Below are 20,762 nucleotides of genomic sequence, written 5' to 3' on the forward strand. Positions count from 1 at the left end.
CAGCCCTATTCATGATATGCATAAAGCTACATATTATGCTAGTATAATCAAGTTCACAAATATCTCCAAAAAACTAATTATAATTTAATAACATGATGATACGGGTAGTTGAAAATTGCAGCAAGTTTATATTCATAGTAGTTATAGTATCTTTTCAATCATTTTCATAACTAACAAATTTGATACAAGGAAAAATATGCACGCCCTGTATCTTGCATATTAAATTCTAAAGCAAAAAGTATTATTGATGCACGTTACACCATTATAACACTAAACAGAAGTATTATTGAAGCATGTTAAACTATTTATAAAAATAAACATATCATCCATATAGAAGTATAAGACATGGGAATATTTTATTTTATATTCGGGCATATATAGATTTAAATATTAATTAATAGATTTTAAAGCCATAGACAAAAGAAGCTGAATTGATTTCGGATGCCACTATTTTGGAAACTGTTTAAAACCATATAAATGTTTAAAACAATTAATCTGCAAATTTTTGCTTGCCTCAAAGGCATAAAACTATCATGTGGTTACATACAAATCTTCAATTCTAATTCACCATTTTAACACTTGACAGACAACTGGGTTGGTTTGGGTCAGGTTCGGTTCAGGTCTTATCATACCCAACCCTTAATAGGTTTTAAAAGACAAAAACCTGACTAATCTAATTCAGGTTTGGGTTCAGGTTTGGATATGGCTAAAAATTATGGATCTATATGGGTTAACATGTTCAGGTATGTATGGGGTGGTTATAATTGGGTCAGATCATTAATATACCCGTCTTTATTCGAGTCGGGTTTGGGTCAGGTTATGACTTAAAAAAGCCTTTGACATGTCAATCAAAGGCCTTCAAAACCGTCCAACAGTCACAAAGCACCATAAACTCAATATAAATGTTATTAAAACCTTTCAAACGCCCAAATATCTCAAAACCAAAAAACCAAAACGGGCATTTGCACTTCGCACCGCTGCGAGCGTGCAAAGTGCGCCATCAAAACGCCACATTGCGCCTCAAGCTCCCTTGCACGCGCACGCGTACGCACGTGTGCACAAACGGTGCATCCGTTGCTGCACGATGCGCAGCAACATCCGCAATCCACCTAAAGACTCAAGGCTTACCAAAGTAAAGAATAGATAACAAATTCTCTATTTAAACCTCTTGAAAAACGTTTCTCTCTTAGATATGGGACTAAACCTTCTCAAAACACTTTTGGTAGTAAACAAAATCATCAAGATTTAATATTTTAAAACTTTCCTAACAATCCCCTACTAGTTTTAAAATATATTTGGCTTGCATAGAAACATATGCATCAGTGAGAGTGTCCGCAAGACATGAACTCCCACTTTTTGAAAAAAAAACCTAAATTAACCAAGGTACTAAGTGGACTTACCTTGAACTTAGCTCCTTATATTGTTAACGGAGTTTTTCAATCATACATAGGTTTCAAAAAGTTTAATTGTGTAGATTTCATGTTGGCACATTTAGAGCCTTGTGCTTCCCTGGATTCATGAGTGCTCTAGAGAATTGTCAATTCTCATAAGAAACGTCTCACACTTCTACACTCATATAGGTGAGTTTGTCTAGGTGTACTGTAACACACACCCTAGCCTTAAGGTCTACAAACTCATTAAGAGCTATTAGCTCAACCCTCACATTAGTTACATCTCATGAGAACACATCAGTAATGGGCTTACATAAATATGCTAAATATTTGTCATTCACCAATTTGTTTCTCATTGAACCTATGCATGTGGGATCTCCAGCGCTCTAGGTTGGGTATCCTTAGGTGATGACTTAATTGGATTGATTCTCATTCCCCTCGATCTTTTATTGATGACATCTCCCGAAAGGCCTTTCATAAATGGGTCTGCCAAATTTTAACATGACTTCACATATTTCAATGAAATAATATTGTCAGCAATCATTTATCTTATAAAATTGTGTCTTAAACTAATATGTTTAGACTTTCCATTGTATTTCATATTACCTGCTTTACATATAGTTGATTGGCTGTCACAAAACATTGAAATAGCAGGTATAAGCTTCTCACCTAGTGGAATATCCACTAGCATATTCTTAAGTCATTCAGCTTCTCTACAAGCAGATGCCAAACCAATAAACTCAGATTCTATTGTAGAATGAGTTATACAGGTTTGTTTTTTTGACCTCCATGCAACTATTCCTCCACCAAGGGTAAAAACCCAACCACTCGTAGACTTGGAATATTCAAAGTCGGTATTCCAACTTGCATCACTATACCCTTCAATAATAGCAGAAAACTTGGTATAGCAAATTTCATAGTCCAAAGTATGCTTTAGATATCTAAGAATCATGTTCACTGCATTCCAGTGTTGATGACCAGGATTATTAGTATATCTATATACTTTACTCATTGCATAGGCAATATTAGGCCTTTTGCAGTTCATTGCATACATAAGCCTACCTACAACACTGGCATAATTTAATTGTTGAACACTTGCACCAACATTAGGAGTCAATTTCATATTTGGATCATATGGGGTGCATGCTGGTGAACTAGTAAGATATCCATACTTTGTAAGAATTTTCTCAATATAATGTGATTGACATAATGCAATGTCATTATTATTTCTTATAATTTTGATTCCTAAAATAACATCTGCAACTAGTCTTTCATACAAAACAAGGAAGATAAAAAACTTTGTATTTGATTTATGTATTCACTATTGTTACCCAAAATAAGCATATCAACAACATATATACAGCTAATAATAATTGAGTTACTATCTACTTTACTGTAGACACATTCGTCAGCATCATGAATTTTAAAACCATTATGTACCAGAGAACTATCAAATTTTTCATGTCATTGCTTAGGGGCTTGCTTTAATCCATATAAGGATTTCTCAAGTTTGCAAACTTTGTGCTCTTGCCCTAACACTACAAAACCTTTAGGTTGCTCTATATATATCTCTTCATCTAATTCTCCATTCAAAAAGACAATTTTTACAACCATTTGATGGATTTGAAGCTTATATATGGCAGTCATGGCAATTAGAATTCTAATAGTAGATATTCTGGTTACAGAAGAAAAAGTATCAAAATAATCAATACCTTCTTTTTGTTTAACGCCTTTTGTAACCAAACGAGTTTTAAATTTATCGATTGTATCATCAGCTTTTAATTTTTTTTTGAAAATCCATTTGCAGCCAATAGTTTTGCAACCAACAGGTAAATCCACTAATTTTCAAACATTATTAAACATAATTGATTTTATTTCATCATTAATAGCTTCTCTCCAAAAGGCAGCATCTTGAGAAGATATCGCATCTTGAAAAGACACAGGATCATTCTTAATTACAAATGTATAAAAGTCAGAACCAAAATTAGTTGGTTTTCTAATGTGTTTACTGTGTCTAACTTCAGTTTCTGGTTTATCAGCACAATCATTAGAATATTCAATCATATCATTAACATGATATTTATCTACTATAATTCGGCTGCCATCAAGAAGAGAATCAAATGCATTTTTATGTTCTATGAGAGATGCATCTCTATATTCTACAATAACATCATTAACAATGTTCAGAAATCTATATGCTTTACTATGTTCAGCATACCCAACAAATGTACATTTAAATGTTTTAGGTTCAACCTTCTTTCTTTTATTTTCTGGAATTTTAACATATGCAAAACAACCCCAAACACGAAAATAACTAAGATTAAGTTTCTTACCAAAACACAATTCATAACGTGATTTATCAGATTTGGAATAAGGAACTCGGTTTAGAATATAACAACCAGAAAGTATAGCCTCTCCCCATAAGTTGGAATGCAAACCCGTATTAAGAAGCATAACATTCATCATTTTTACAAGTGTTTTTTTTTTTCTGTTACTTCATTTTGTTAAGGAGTTCTAGGTGTTGAAGTTTGATGGATAATACCATTATCTCCACAGAATTTATCAAATTCTCCTCCTAAGTATTCACCTTATCTATCTGTTCTTAAATGTATAATCTTTGTTTTAAACCTATTTTGTACTTCAGCAAGATAAAGAAGAAATTTGTAAAATACTTCAGATTTATGTTTCATCAAATAAACATAACAGAATTTCGAGTAATCATCTATTAAGGTAATAAAGTACCTATTGCCACCATGACTTAAAACATTATCCATCGTACACACATCAAAATGCACTAATTCAAGCAATTTATAATTCTTTTCTACACTAGGAAACAGGAGTCTAGTTAGCTTTGTTTGAATGCATGTCAAACACTTATGATTATGTTCTATTGTAACATGACAAGGAAGAAGACCAAAGTTATTCATATTATGAATGCAACGAGAATTTATATGTACTCATCATGAATGCCAAAGAAAATAGGAGTCAATCATATAAACAGAAGTAGTAGCTTCATTTATGCTCATCTTGAACATACTACCAGTAGCAAACCCTTTTCCTACAAAGATTTTTCCTTTGGTCACAGTTACAATCCCAGACTCAATAAAAATCTTAAAGCCATTTGTGACAGTAGATCTGCAGAGATTAAATTTTTCTGTACTTCTGGAGCATAGTGTACATTCTCAAGTGTTAGGACTTTTTCGGAGGTGAACTTAACTTTCACACTCCCTTTTTTCAACACTTTAGTTGAGAAAGAGTTTCCCATAAAGAGATTGCATCCCTCCCCAACTACTTCATACGATTTGAACAAGTTTCTGTCGTTTGCCACATGAACAGTGCTTTCAGTATCTAGGTACCAGTCCTTATTTGCAGCCACCATAAAGGTTTCAGAGATTACAACAACAAGCCTCTCTTCTGACTCATTTGGCTTAGGATGAGTCATCTTCCGTTCTCTGCATTCTCTAGCAAAATGGCCAAACTTGCCACAAACATAGCAACTAATTTTCTTTTTATCAGTTGGTTTTTTTCCTTTCACGAAATTCTTTTTTATTTTCTGGGTTTTCATGATTTTGCCACCCTTGTTACTAATAAAATTCACTTTAGGATAACCTTCTTTAGGACTCGAATTATTTTTGTCACGAAGATGAGTCTCCTCCTCAATTCGGATGTCCTTAAGAAGACCATCTAAAGTGATTTTCTCATTTTTATGTTTTAGGTGATTCCTATATTCTTTTCAGGAATCCGGCAGTTTCCCAATGATGACAACAACTTGGAAGTCATCATCAAGATACATACCTTCTCATTTGATCTTATAGGCCAGAATTTGCATCTCATGAATTTGAGCAAGTATAGGCTTATCATCAATAATAGAAAAATTAACATACTGATCTACGATAAACCTTTTGTTACCAGCATCTTTTGTATTGTACTTGATCTCGAGAGCATTCCACAACTCTCCAGCCGACTCCAATGGTGAATACAAGTCAAAGAGAGAATCGACTAAAGTGTTCAGGATATGCCCTTTACATCGGTAGTTGTCAGTATGCTACTTCACTCGCTCTTTCTTCTGTTCTTCTATCTCAACTTCTCATCCAACGATAGTGGAATAGGGCTTTTTGAGGACATAGTCGATATGCAGCTCGGACAGTAAGAAAGAGACCTTTGATTTCCACCGCTTGAAGTTTGACCCATCAAATCAATCTAGTTTTTCAAGGTCACGGCTAAGCAGATTGATGGAGTTGGATGTTGAACCAGAGGCTATATTGAATTTCTAAAATTGTTAGTCCAACCTTGTGAAAAATGGATTTCAGAAAAAAGATCTCAAGCCTAGAGGCACGTTCTTAAGATCACTATCTTTAGAACTTCAATCGCCCCACTTTGGAAATTCCGAAGATGCGAAAAACAGAAAAGGAAGAGATATATAGACTTGTGAGAAAGGCCAAAACGTTTTGAGATAAATGAGATTAATGGCCATAATCCAGACAGTTTGAAAATAGAATAAAAAGGTCCTTGAATGGTCACCCACCTTTGACTGTCAATCAAAGGCCTTCAAAACCGTCCAACAGTCACAAAGCGCCATAAACTCAATATAAATGTTATTAAAACCTTTCAAACGACCAAATATCTCAAAACCAAAAATCCAAATAGGACATTTGTACCTTGCACCGCTGCGAGCGTGCGAAGTGCAAAGTGCGCCATCAAAATGCCACATTGCGCCTCAAGCGCCCTTGCGCGCGCATGCACACTCGCGTGCGCGTGCACCTGTGCTCGCGCGCGCGTGTGCATGAACGGTGCATCAGTTGCTGCACGATGCACAACAACGTCTGCAATCCACCTAAAGACTCAAGGCTTGCCAAAGTAAAGAATAGATAACAAATTCTCTATTTAAACCTCTTGAAAAACTTTTCTCTCTTAGATATGGGACTAAACTTTTTCAAAACACTTTTGGTAGTAAACAAAATTATCAAGATTCAATATTTTAAATCTTTTCTAACAATCCTCCACTAGTTTTAAAATATATTTGGCTTGCATATAAACTTATGCATTAGTGAGAGTGTCTGCAAGACTTGAACCCCTACTTTTTGAAAGAAAACCTAAATTAACCAAGGTGCTAACTCGACTTACCTTGAACTTAGCTCCTTATATTGTTAACAGAGTTTTTCAATCATACATAGGTTTTCAAAAGTTTAATTATATGGATTTCATGTTGGCACATTTAGAGTCTTGTGCTTCTCTGGATTCATGAGTGCTTTAGAGAATTGCCAATTCTCATAAGAAACGGCTCACACTTCTACACTCATATAAGTGAGTTTGTCTAGATATACTATAACACACACCCTAGCCTTAAGGCCTAGAAGCTCATTAAGAGCTATTAGCTCGACCCTCACATTAGTTGCAGCTCATGAGCATACATCACTAATGGGCTTACATAAATATGTTCAATATCTGTCATTCACCAATTCGTTTCACATTGAACCTATGCATGTGGGATCTCCAGCGCTCTAGGTTGGGTATCCTTAGGTGATGACTTAATTGGCTTGATTCCCATTCCCCTCGATGTTTTATTGATGACATCTCTCGAATGGCCTTTCGTAAATAGGTCTGCCAAATTTTGACATGACTTCACATATTTCAATGAAATAATATTGTCAGCAATCATTTATCTTATAAAATTGTGTCTTAAACTAATATGTTTAGACTTTCCATTGTATTTCATATTACCTGCTTTACATATAGTTGATTGGCTGTCACAAAACATTGAAATAGCAGGTATAAGCTTCTCACCTAGTGGAATATCCACTAGCATATTCTTAAGTCATTCAGCTTCTCTACAAGCAGATGCCAAACCAATAAACTCAGATTCTATTGTAGAATGAGTTATACAGGTTTGTTTTTTTGACCTCCATGCAACTATTCCTCCACCAAGGGTAAAAACCCAACCACTCGTAGACTTGGAATATTCAAAGTCGGTATTCCAACTTGCATCACTATACCCTTCAATAATAGCAGAAAACTTGGTATAGCAAATTTCATAGTCCAAAGTATGCTTTAGATATCTAAGAATCATGTTCACTGCATTCCAGTGTTGATGACCAGGATTATTAGTATATCTATATACTTTACTCATTGCATAGGCAATATTAGGCCTTTTGCAGTTCATTGCATACATAAGCCTACCTACAACACTGGCATAATTTAATTGTTGAACACTTGCACCAACATTAGGAGTCAATTTCATATTTGGATCATATGGGGTGCATGCTGGTGAACTAGTAAGATATCCATACTTTGTAAGAATTTTCTCAATATAATGTGATTGACATAATGCAATGTCATTATTATTTCTTATAATTTTGATTCCTAAAATAACATCTGCAACTAGTCTTTCATACAAAACAAGGAAGATAAAAAACTTTGTATTTGATTTATGTATTCACTATTGTTACCCAAAATAAGCATATCAACAACATATATACAGCTAATAATAATTGAGTTACTATCTACTTTACTGTAGACACATTCGTCAGCATCATGAATTTTAAAACCATTATGTACCAGAGAACTATCAAATTTTTCATGTCATTGCTTAGGGGCTTGCTTTAATCCATATAAGGATTTCTCAAGTTTGCAAACTTTGTGCTCTTGCCCTAACACTACAAAACCTTTAGGTTGCTCTATATATATCTCTTCATCTAATTCTCCATTCAAAAAGACAATTTTTACAACCATTTGATGGATTTGAAGCTTATATATGGCAGTCATGGCAATTAGAATTCTAATAGTAGATATTCTGGTTACAGAAGAAAAAGTATCAAAATAATCAATACCTTCTTTTTGTTTAACGCCTTTTGTAACCAAACGAGTTTTAAATTTATCGATTGTATCATCAGCTTTTAATTTTTTTTTGAAAATCCATTTGCAGCCAATAGTTTTGCAACCAACAGGTAAATCCACTAATTTTCAAACATTATTAAACATAATTGATTTTATTTCATCATTAATAGCTTCTCTCCAAAAGGCAGCATCTTGAGAAGATATCGCATCTTGAAAAGACACAGGATCATTCTTAATTACAAATGTATAAAAGTCAGAACCAAAATTAGTTGGTTTTCTAATGTGTTTACTGTGTCTAACTTCAGTTTCTGGTTTATCAGCACAATCATTAGAATATTCAATCATATCATTAACATGATATTTATCTACTATAATTCGGCTGCCATCAAGAAGAGAATCAAATGCATTTTTATGTTCTATGAGAGATGCATCTCTATATTCTACAATAACATCATTAACAATGTTCAGAAATCTATATGCTTTACTATGTTCAGCATACCCAACAAATGTACATTTAAATGTTTTAGGTTCAACCTTCTTTCTTTTATTTTCTGGAATTTTAACATATGCAAAACAACCCCAAACACGAAAATAACTAAGATTAAGTTTCTTACCAAAACACAATTCATAACGTGATTTATCAGATTTGGAATAAGGAACTCGGTTTAGAATATAACAACCAGAAAGTATAGCCTCTCCCCATAAGTTGGAATGCAAACCCGTATTAAGAAGCATAACATTCATCATTTTTACAAGTGTTTTTTTTTTTCTGTTACTTCATTTTGTTAAGGAGTTCTAGGTGTTGAAGTTTGATGGATAATACCATTATCTCCACAGAATTTATCAAATTCTCCTCCTAAGTATTCACCTTATCTATCTGTTCTTAAATGTATAATCTTTGTTTTAAACCTATTTTGTACTTCAGCAAGATAAAGAAGAAATTTGTAAAATACTTCAGATTTATGTTTCATCAAATAAACATAACAGAATTTCGAGTAATCATCTATTAAGGTAATAAAGTACCTATTGCCACCATGACTTAAAACATTATCCATCGTACACACATCAAAATGCACTAATTCAAGCAATTTATAATTCTTTTCTACACTAGGAAACAGGAGTCTAGTTAGCTTTGTTTGAATGCATGTCAAACACTTATGATTATGTTCTATTGTAACATGACAAGGAAGAAGACCAAAGTTATTCATATTATGAATGCAACGAGAATTTATATGTACTCATCATGAATGCCAAAGAAAATAGGAGTCAATCATATAAACAGAAGTAGTAGCTTCATTTATGCTCATCTTGAACATACTACCAGTAGCAAACCCTTTTCCTACAAAGATTTTTCCTTTGGTCACAGTTACAATCCCAGACTCAATAAAAATCTTAAAGCCATTTGTGACAGTAGATCTGCAGAGATTAAATTTTTCTGTACTTCTGGAGCATAGTGTACATTCTCAAGTGTTAGGACTTTTTCGGAGGTGAACTTAACTTTCACACTCCCTTTTTTCAACACTTTAGTTGAGAAAGAGTTTCCCATAAAGAGATTGCATCCCTCCCCAACTACTTCATACGATTTGAACAAGTTTCTGTCGTTTGCCACATGAACAGTGCTTTCAGTATCTAGGTACCAGTCCTTATTTGCAGCCACCATAAAGGTTTCAGAGATTACAACAACAAGCCTCTCTTCTGACTCATTTGGCTTAGGATGAGTCATCTTCCGTTCTCTGCATTCTCTAGCAAAATGGCCAAACTTGCCACAAACATAGCAACTAATTTTCTTTTTATCAGTTGGTTTTTTTCCTTTCACGAAATTCTTTTTTATTTTCTGGGTTTTCATGATTTTGCCACCCTTGTTACTAATAAAATTCACTTTAGGATAACCTTCTTTAGGACTCGAATTATTTTTGTCACGAAGATGAGTCTCCTCCTCAATTCGGATGTCCTTAAGAAGACCATCTAAAGTGATTTTCTCATTTTTATGTTTTAGGTGATTCCTATATTCTTTTCAGGAATCCGGCAGTTTCCCAATGATGACAACAACTTGGAAGTCATCATCAAGATACATACCTTCTCATTTGATCTTATAGGCCAGAATTTGCATCTCATGAATTTGAGCAAGTATAGGCTTATCATCAATAATAGAAAAATTAACATACTGATCTACGATAAACCTTTTGTTACCAGCATCTTTTGTATTGTACTTGATCTCGAGAGCATTCCACAACTCTCCAGCCGACTCCAATGGTGAATACAAGTCAAAGAGAGAATCGACTAAAGTGTTCAGGATATGCCCTTTACATCGGTAGTTGTCAGTATGCTACTTCACTCGCTCTTTCTTCTGTTCTTCTATCTCAACTTCTCATCCAACGATAGTGGAATAGGGCTTTTTGAGGACATAGTCGATATGCAGCTCGGACAGTAAGAAAGAGACCTTTGATTTCCACCGCTTGAAGTTTGACCCATCAAATCAATCTAGTTTTTCAAGGTCACGGCTAAGCAGATTGATGGAGTTGGATGTTGAACCAGAGGCTATATTGAATTTCTAAAATTGTTAGTCCAACCTTGTGAAAAATGGATTTCAGAAAAAAGATCTCAAGCCTAGAGGCACGTTCTTAAGATCACTATCTTTAGAACTTCAATCGCCCCACTTTGGAAATTCCGAAGATGCGAAAAACAGAAAAGGAAGAGATATATAGACTTGTGAGAAAGGCCAAAACGTTTTGAGATAAATGAGATTAATGGCCATAATCCAGACAGTTTGAAAATAGAATAAAAAGGTCCTTGAATGGTCACCCACCTTTGACTGTCAATCAAAGGCCTTCAAAACCGTCCAACAGTCACAAAGCGCCATAAACTCAATATAAATGTTATTAAAACCTTTCAAACGACCAAATATCTCAAAACCAAAAATCCAAATAGGACATTTGTACCTTGCACCGCTGCGAGCGTGCGAAGTGCAAAGTGCGCCATCAAAATGCCACATTGCGCCTCAAGCGCCCTTGCGCGCGCATGCACACTCGCGTGCGCGTGCACCTGTGCTCGCGCGCGCGTGTGCATGAACGGTGCATCAGTTGCTGCACGATGCACAACAACGTCTGCAATCCACCTAAAGACTCAAGGCTTGCCAAAGTAAAGAATAGATAACAAATTCTCTATTTAAACCTCTTGAAAAACTTTTCTCTCTTAGATATGGGACTAAACTTTTTCAAAACACTTTTGGTAGTAAACAAAATTATCAAGATTCAATATTTTAAATCTTTTCTAACAATCCTCCACTAGTTTTAAAATATATTTGGCTTGCATATAAACTTATGCATTAGTGAGAGTGTCTGCAAGACTTGAACCCCTACTTTTTGAAAGAAAACCTAAATTAACCAAGGTGCTAACTCGACTTACCTTGAACTTAGCTCCTTATATTGTTAACAGAGTTTTTCAATCATACATAGGTTTTCAAAAGTTTAATTATATGGATTTCATGTTGGCACATTTAGAGTCTTGTGCTTCTCTGGATTCATGAGTGCTTTAGAGAATTGCCAATTCTCATAAGAAACGGCTCACACTTCTACACTCATATAAGTGAGTTTGTCTAGATATACTATAACACACACCCTAGCCTTAAGGCCTAGAAGCTCATTAAGAGCTATTAGCTCGACCCTCACATTAGTTGCAGCTCATGAGCATACATCACTAATGGGCTTACATAAATATGTTCAATATCTGTCATTCACCAATTCGTTTCACATTGAACCTATGCATGTGGGATCTCCAGCGCTCTAGGTTGGGTATCCTTAGGTGATGACTTAATTGGCTTGATTCCCATTCCCCTCGATGTTTTATTGATGACATCTCTCGAATGGCCTTTCGTAAATAGGTCTGCCAAATTTTGACATGACTTCACATATTTCAATGAAATAATATTGTCAGCAATCATTTATCTTATAAAATTGTGTCTTAAACTAATATGTTTAGACTTTCCATTGTATTTCATATTACCTGCTTTACATATAGTTGATTGGCTGTCACAAAACATTGAAATAGCAGGTATAAGCTTCTCACCTAGTGGAATATCCACTAGCATATTCTTAAGTCATTCAGCTTCTCTACAAGCAGATGCCAAACCAATAAACTCAGATTCTATTGTAGAATGAGTTATACAGGTTTGTTTTTTTGACCTCCATGCAACTATTCCTCCACCAAGGGTAAAAACCCAACCACTCGTAGACTTGGAATATTCAAAGTCGGTATTCCAACTTGCATCACTATACCCTTCAATAATAGCAGAAAACTTGGTATTGTGAATTCCATAGTCTAAAGTATGCTTTAGATATCTAAGAATCATGTTCAGTGCATTCCTGTGTTGATGACCAGGATTATTAGTGTATCTACACACTTTACTCATTGCATAGGCAATATCAGGCCTTTTGCAGTTCATTGCATACATAAGGCTACCTACAATACTGACATAATTTAATTATTGAACACTTGCACCAACATTAGGAGTCAATTTCATATTTGAATCATATGGGGTGCATGCTGGTGAACTATTAAGATATCCATACTTTGTAAGAATTTTCTCAATATAATGTGATTGACATAATACAATGCCATTATTATTTATTATAATTTTGATTCCTAAAATAACATCTGCAACACCCAAGTCTTTCATACAAAACAAGGAAGATAAAAATCTTTTTATTTGATTTATGTATTCACAATTGTTACCCAAAATAAGCATATCATCAACATATAAACAAATAATAATAATTGAGCTACTATCTACTTTATTGTATAGACATTTGTCAGCATCATGAATTTTAAAACCATTATGTATGAGAGAACTACCAAATTTTTCATGCCATTGCTTAGGGGCTTGCTTTAATCCATATAAGGATTTCTTAAGTTTGCAAACTTTGTGCTCTTGCCCTAGCACTACAAAACCTTCAGGTTGCTCTATATATATCTCTTCATCTAATTCTCCCTTCAAAAAGACTATTTTCACGTCTATTTGATGAATTTGAAGCTTATATATGACATCCATGGCAATCAAAATTCTAATAGTAGATATTCTGGTTACAGGAGCAAAAGTATCAAAATAATCAATACCTTCTTTTTGTTTAAAGCTTTTTGTAACCAAACAAGCTTTAAATTTATCGATTGTACCATCAACTTTTAATTACTTTTTGAAAATCCATTTGCAGACAGTAGTGCGCCAGCATGTAAAGTGCAAAGTGCGCCATCAAAACGCCACATTGCGCCTCAAGCGCGCGTGTGCGCGAACATATAAACAAATAATAATAATTGAGCTACTATCTACTTTACTGTAGATACATTTGTCAACATCATGAATTTTAAAACCATTATGTATCAGAGAACTATCAAATTTTTCATGCCATTGCTTAGGGGCTTGTTTTAATTCATATAAGGATTTCTCAAGTTTGCAAACTTTGCGCTCTTGCCCTAGCACTACAAAACCTTCAGATTGCTCTATATATATTTCTTTATTTAATTCTCTATTCAAAAAGACTGTTTTCACGTCTATTTGATGGATTTGAAGCTTATATATGACAGCCATGACAATCAGAATTCTAATAGTAGATATTCTGGTTACAGGAGCAAAAGTATCAAAATAATCACTACCTTTTTTTTTGTTTAAAGCTTTTTGCAACCAAACGAGATTTAAATTTATCGATTATACCATCAGGTTTTAATTTCTTTTTAAAAATCCATTTGCAACTAGTAGTGCGCTAGCGTGTAAAGTGCAAAGTGCGCCATCAAAATTCTACATTGCGCCTCAAGCGTGTGTGTGCGCGAACGACGCGTTCGTTGGTGTACGATGCGCAACAACGTCCGCAATCCACCTAAAGACTCAAGGATTACCAAAGTAAAGAATAGATAACAAATTCTTTATTTAAACTTCTTGAAAAACTTTTCTCTCTTAGATATAGGACTAAACTTTTTCAAAACACTTTTGGTAGTAAACAAAATCATCAAGATTTAATATTTTAAAACTTTCCTAACATTAGTATCAGCTCGAGTATATGATTGGTGTTCTAGACCTAATTACTTGACAAAAAAAGAATGTAAATTAATGGAATCGACTATTCATTAAGAAGATTGTATGCTCACAAATGAGAAGTTTACCAACAGGGGATCTGTCCATTTGGTAGGAGCAGTTTGTACAAGTCACCATGTATTAGGACATTGCAAGTTCAAACCCCACTGGTGTGGGTGGTTAAATAACTCCCTGGTTGTATAACTGCGAGTAGGGCGTGTTTACTGGAAAGGAGGGAAGCCTTAATCTTCATGATCATCAAAAGAAAATAAGAAGTTTATTAGTTATTCTAAATAATTCTAAAATCTAAATAAAGTAGCAACCAATCATTTGAAGTCAATTATATATCATATTCAAATTGTATAATAAGTTTGGGTTCAATTCAGATTGGTTCACATATAAAACAAGTTTGGGTACATAATTGGTTAAGGTTTGGGTTCAGGTCAGTTCAAGATGGGTTTGGGTACATAATCGGGTTGGGTTCGGTTTTATAATATGGAAAACCATTTGGGTCGGGTATAAAAGCAGGTCAGGTCCAAACTGGTTTTGGGTCTTCATTTGCAGTACCCAAGATCCAACCCGTTTTTATTACTGCTTTTGGATCTTTTCCCTATACAATGTTATTAGAGTCAATTCTAATTGAATCGGCACAACATTGATTCAATTGAATTTCAGGCCTGGCCAGAACCAATTTTTAATTTTTAATTTTTATTTTTTTGCAATAATGATGATATTTGTTTGTTATTATATTATTTAAGCAATGAATGCCATTTTACTTTTTTTTTTGAGATAATTAAATTTAAGCACTGAATGTCATTTTAATTTTTTTTTGTGATAATTCTTTGTTATTATATTATTTAAGCAATGATTAGCATTTGACTGAACCCTGTAAGTCATCATTTATTTTATTTATGTATTTTCCTTGTTTTACATAATTTTCTAAATTATGTTGATTTTTATTTTTATGATGTTTAATTTTTTAAAAAGATAAAAAATTTAAATATATTGATCCAAAATGATTCAATTCGATCAGATATAGGCAGTTTTTCAGAATCTTTTTGAAAAATGATTCAGTTCATAAACCTATTATAACAACATTAATCTCTGTATATTAACCATTGTTTGAATTCAATTATTGCGAAATCCTAAATTTGGTTGTACCTGCATCGAACCCGTTCACATCACTCAAGCCGGCCTCAGTCAAAACAACGTGTAAAAACGGATCGGATATGGTAATGGATCTGAATCTAAATCCAAATCATATCAGATCAGGTAGGTTGAATCTGGACCGGAAATACATGAAAACTGTATCCTGTGAGAAAAAAAATCAAAACTAAACTATTTTACATGTAACATACGAAATGGGAATGAATTTGATCCAAATCTAAAACAGATCCGACGCTTAAAGGCCTATCCAAATTAGGGCTGCAAACAGATCGGATTTGGCTGGATATCTGAGCCTAGTTTGACATGTTTATTTTTCTGGATATGGATCCTTTAAGTATGATCTGAATGTACATTTGGATCAGATTCAGATATTTTCAATCGGTTTACTTGTGGATCGGGTTGGATTTGGAACAACATTTTAAGATGGATCTTGAATTGATCGGATTCAAAATCTGACCCGATTATTTTTTTTACATGTAAATAGCTTATTTTTGTTCCTTTTTTTGGATTCAGTTTTTTCACATGTATTTTGGATTCAGATTCAATAATTTATCCTAAGATCTGATTAGGATCCAGATTCAGATTCAGATCTACTGTTTATATTTTGGATTCAGATTCAGATCTGGCAACATCCATCCCAAGTCTGATCCGTTTTGAGCCTTAATCCAAATTCCAATCTGAATGCAAAGGTAATCTAAGTAAATCTAAATCCAATCGTAGTCCACATTCGGATATTATTTTAAAGATCTGAATCCACAAACGATATACCGGATTCATTTCATTACTACAATATCCGATTCGTTTGCACCCCTTCAACTGACCCTCCCCACGTCAGGGAGAGAAGGGAAGGGTAGAGCCTAAGAGGGCTGATCGAACTTCTAAGGTTTATCACCGCACGTGCGAGTGGGTCTCACACCTGTGAGCGCACCGAATGCTAAGTATAATTCAAAAATACGAGACGACGAAGTGGGTAGAGAAGACGGACGACGCCCATGGCCTCTGCAATCCTTCGCCCTCCTTCTTCCTTCGCTTCTCTTCGTTCCACAGATAGAAGATATCCCAACTATCGACTCCCTTCAATCCTCTTCTCCCCTAAAATTCGCGGCCTGACGATGGCCGCGAGACGCCCGGAGAGCGTCAGTGTGACTTCCCGCGAGGCCGTGATGACGGACGAGTTGGGGATTGTGGAGGAAGGCCTCCGCAACCCGGCGATGTCGTCGTCTTACCGGAACATCGAGCTCCCGAAGCCGAACCAGACGGTGCTCGAGGCGCAGGCGAGAGTCTGCACGGGGCCGACCCAGACGAAGCCGCTGTCGGAGGAACAGGCATTCCGGGTGCTCGATACGATTCTCAGATCAGGTACTCGTAGTTTACGGTTTCGTTTTCTTCGATATCTGTTTCGTTTTTCCCGCTTTTTTCGTGTAATTGATCATGATTTCGTGAGATAACGGTTTTCTCGAGCATGTTTCTGCTTCTTCGTTGTTTGATTTTGATGTGGTTGAGACGGTGAATGAAGACGAGACGCAGTTTAATGGCTGGGGAGGGCGAGTTTTTTTTTTCTTTTTTTAAAGGGAATCATATGGGAAAAATTAGAAGACACGGTTGGGAATGTATCACTCCGACTGATATCATCCGATGGCTGCCCGTGCACTTGGGATTCATCTACTGTGTAAACATCAAGTTCATATTTTTCATGAACCATTTGCTATTTTTGTGAATTTGAACTTTTGGGTTGGTAACAGTCTAGTAGAAACCCCTTGGTTCCCCCCAAATGCTAACTTGGTCATGTTTTATGTAAGCCTGGAGGCATGGGAAGAATCACGTGAGTTATTTGCATGGAGTGCATGTAAAATTAGGTGTAAAAATGGTGGAATTGTGGGGATTCAATTCCCAATGGTGAGATTGGCACGAGACACGTTACATCGGTTGCTTTCTTTAGATAGGTTTCGTCCCCCTCAAAGTGGTGCAAAGAGTTTAAACGTCTATCTTAAGGATACAATCAGCCAGCCTCCACGGCCGGCTGCACATGTATTCGGCTCACACGACCTTTAGAAGCATAAATCTAAATTGTTGTAAAATTAGGTGTAAAAATGGTGGAATTGTGGGGATTCAATTCTCAATGATGTGACTGACATGAGGCGCATTAGGTCGGTCACTTTTTTTAAGGTAGTTTTCGTCCCCCACAATGATGCAAGGAGTTACTTAATAAACTTTGAATTCAACAAAAATTAGGGTGCACAAACAAAAATTATGGTTGACAAATCTTTTTAACAAGATTTGGCGGACAAATAAGACGCCTAATGAGTGGAGGAAGAGTACTTTGGTGCCTCTATATAAGAATAAGGGTGATATACAAGATTGCATAAACTATCGTGGTATAAAACTCATGAGTCATACTATGAAACTTTGGGAGAGGGTGATTGAGTCTAGGTTGAGGAAGGTTGTCATGATATCGGAGAATCAATTTGGTTTTATGCCTGAAGGATCTACTATGAAAGCTATACATCTTCTTAGACAACTTATTGAGAGAAATAGAGAGAGGAACAAAGATTTGCATATGGTTTTTATTGATTTGGAGAAGGCTTACGATAGAGTACCTAGGGACGTTCTCTGGTGGACAATGATGAAGAAAGGTGTTTCTCTCAGGTACATTAGTATAATTAAAGATATGTATGAAGGAGTAGTAACCAATGTCCGCACTTGTGGAGGGATGACAACCAATTTTCCTATAACGGTTGGGTTACATCAAGGATCTGCTTTAAGCCCTTTCCTATTTGCTATAATGATGGATGAGCTTACGAGATCAATTCAAGAAAATGTGCTATGGTGTATGTTGTTTGCTGATGATATTGTTTTGATTGATGAGTCTAGAGCTAGGGTTAATGCTAAGTTAGAATTATGGAGACAGACATTGGAAGCAAGAGGTTTTAAGTTGAGTAAGAGTAAGACAAAATACATGGAATGTCGATTTAGTAAGCAACGAAATAGAGATGGGAGTGTAGTGAAGCTTAGTGAGAAAGAAATACCGGTGGATGATTCTTTCAAATATTTGGGATCTATCATTCAAAAGTATGGAGAAATTGATGGAGATGTAAATCATAGGATAAAGGTTGGGTGGATGAAATGGAAGAGTGCAACTGGAGTGTTGTGCGATCGTAGAATGCCATTGCGGTTGAAGGGAAAGTTTTATAGGACGACTATTAGGCCCGCTTTACTATATGGTACGGAATGTTGGGCTGCCAAGAGACATCATATTCAAAAAATGAGTGTAGCTGAGATGCGTATGCTGAGATGAATGTGTGGAAATACAATAAAAGATAAGATTCGGAACGAGGAGATACGTAAGAAGGTAGGCGTTGCACCCATTGAAAATAAGATGAGAGAGAATCGTTTACGGTGGTTTGGACATATTCGACGAAGGCCTAATGATGCTCCAGTTAGAAGGATGGAGAAATGGGAAAATATATTAGTTAAAAGAGGTCGGGGTAGGCCTAGGAAGACATGGATGGAGGTGATAGGAAAGGATATGAATGCTTTGAACCTCACCGAGGACATGGCATTGGATAGGAATGAATGGAGGAGAAGGATTCATGTGGAAGACCCAGAATGATTTTCTTTGTTGGTTCATATCGCCGACCCCAATTGTTTTGGGATGAAGGCGTAGCTGTTGTTGTTGTTGTTGTTGTTGTTGTTGTTGTTGTTGTTGTTGTTGTTGTTGTTGTAAACATTATCTCTCTACTGCAAATAAAGGATAGTGTTCCGAGCAACCCAATGCAAAAAACAGAATTAAAAAATGAGAGAGTTAGGGCTTGTTTAGGATGGGATGGGCGTTTATGGAGTTTATGCATTTGAGGAACCAGCTACCACCTCTAGAGGTGGTAGCTACCAAATCCATCCTTTAGTGTAAATACAACACAAAAAGTGCCTCACTTCCCATCCCAAATGCATAAACGCCCATTCTAGCACTAAGATTCCAAATGGGACCACCATGGGCATTTGACCAAGATTTTGCCTCGGGAACACCAAATGCATAAATGCCCATCCTTGTGTGAAAATATCTCAAAAAAGAGATAAAGTGTGCGATGAGCACAACACCACCAACGTGCACAAATGCACAAGAACACTTAGAACAAATGTAAACAAAGGTACAATAAAGAAACTCAAATGCACAAAGGCATACAAAATATAAAGAATTTTATTGAGAAGCTTGGAGAACAAAAGCTCCAAGAAGTAAGTATTACAAAGGGGGAACCCCCTTATTTATAATGAGAAAGGAAGCCTTGGAGGGGCTCCACTAGCTGTTGGAGCCCCTCCAACGGTTAGAATTCTAACCGTTGGAGAGGCTCAACAGCTAGTGTTGAGCCCTCCAAGTTGACTTTGAGTCAACACAAAAAAAGGACAAAAAACGAAAAAGAAAAAAGAAAAAGAATAAAAGTGAAAAAGCAAAAAGAGTTACAGCATATTCATAATTATGAATATGCGCAAAAGGTGAATGACTAAAATACCCTTGTGGGTTTTACAAGAAAAGAAAAGAAACAAAAAGAAACATACATATTTATATATATATATAAAGATAGATACATATACATATATACGTGATATATATGTATATGCATCTCTCTTTATATATATATATATATGTAAATATTTACATAAAGAGGGATACATTTTAACACCCTCCCTCAAACTTAGGGCACAATGACCGAAAGTTTGCTAAGGAGAAAGTTGAATCTTGGAGAGCAAAGCGCCTTGGTGAAGAAATCTGCCAACTGATATTCTGACGTTACATAAGGAAGGTCGATGACTTTTTGTAGATATGCCTCTCGGACATAATGGCAGTCCATCTCAATATGCTTTGTCCGCTCATGAAACTTGTGATTCTTAGCAATATAGATTGCACTCTTATTATCACAACACAACTTTGTGGGTTCTTGAATTGGAATCCCCATGTCTTGCAACAACTGATGAATCCAGACAATCTCCATAGTTGTAGACGCCATGGCTCGATATTCTGCTTCGGTGGATGATAGAGACACCTTCTGTTGTTTCTTACATCTCCATGAGATCAGGGATTCACCTAAGAAAATGCAAAAGCCTGTAGTGGAGTGACGGTTATTCGGGTCACCTCCCCAATCAGAGTCAGTATATGCAATTAAATTCAACTCAGAAGAAGAGGAAAGGAAAACTCCCTTGTTTAAAGTTCCCTTTAAGTATCTGACAACTCGGAGAACGACACTCATATGAACGGATGTAGGAGCATGCTGAAATTGGCTTGCAGTATGCACGTCATGAGAGATGTCCGGCCTTGT

The 20,762-nt window shown here is 35.6% G+C and overlaps 1 protein-coding gene across 3 annotated transcripts in view; it reads left to right on the plus strand.

The window, feature by feature from the left end:
- Positions 1-16,419: 16,419 nt before the first annotated feature.
- LOC149815627 (anthranilate phosphoribosyltransferase) overlaps positions 16,420-20,762 on the plus strand; it is a 96,575-nt gene continuing 92,232 nt past the window's right edge. For 2 of the 3 annotated variants that reach the window (XM_089988681.1, XM_089988683.1), the window contains exon 1: positions 16,420-16,812. In XM_089988681.1, coding sequence (XP_089844807.1) covers positions 16,446-16,812 — 367 coding nt within the window. In that variant the 5' untranslated portion in view covers positions 16,420-16,445. The remainder of the gene's footprint in view (positions 16,813-20,762) is intronic. The other variant, XM_089988682.1, reaches the window with a different exon arrangement.

This window comes from Nuphar pumila, chromosome 15 (genome assembly GCF_984573655.1).
Source record: "Nuphar pumila chromosome 15, dmNupPumi1.hap1.1, whole genome shotgun sequence".
In the NCBI taxonomy this organism is placed as follows: Eukaryota; Viridiplantae; Streptophyta; class Magnoliopsida; order Nymphaeales; family Nymphaeaceae; genus Nuphar; species Nuphar pumila.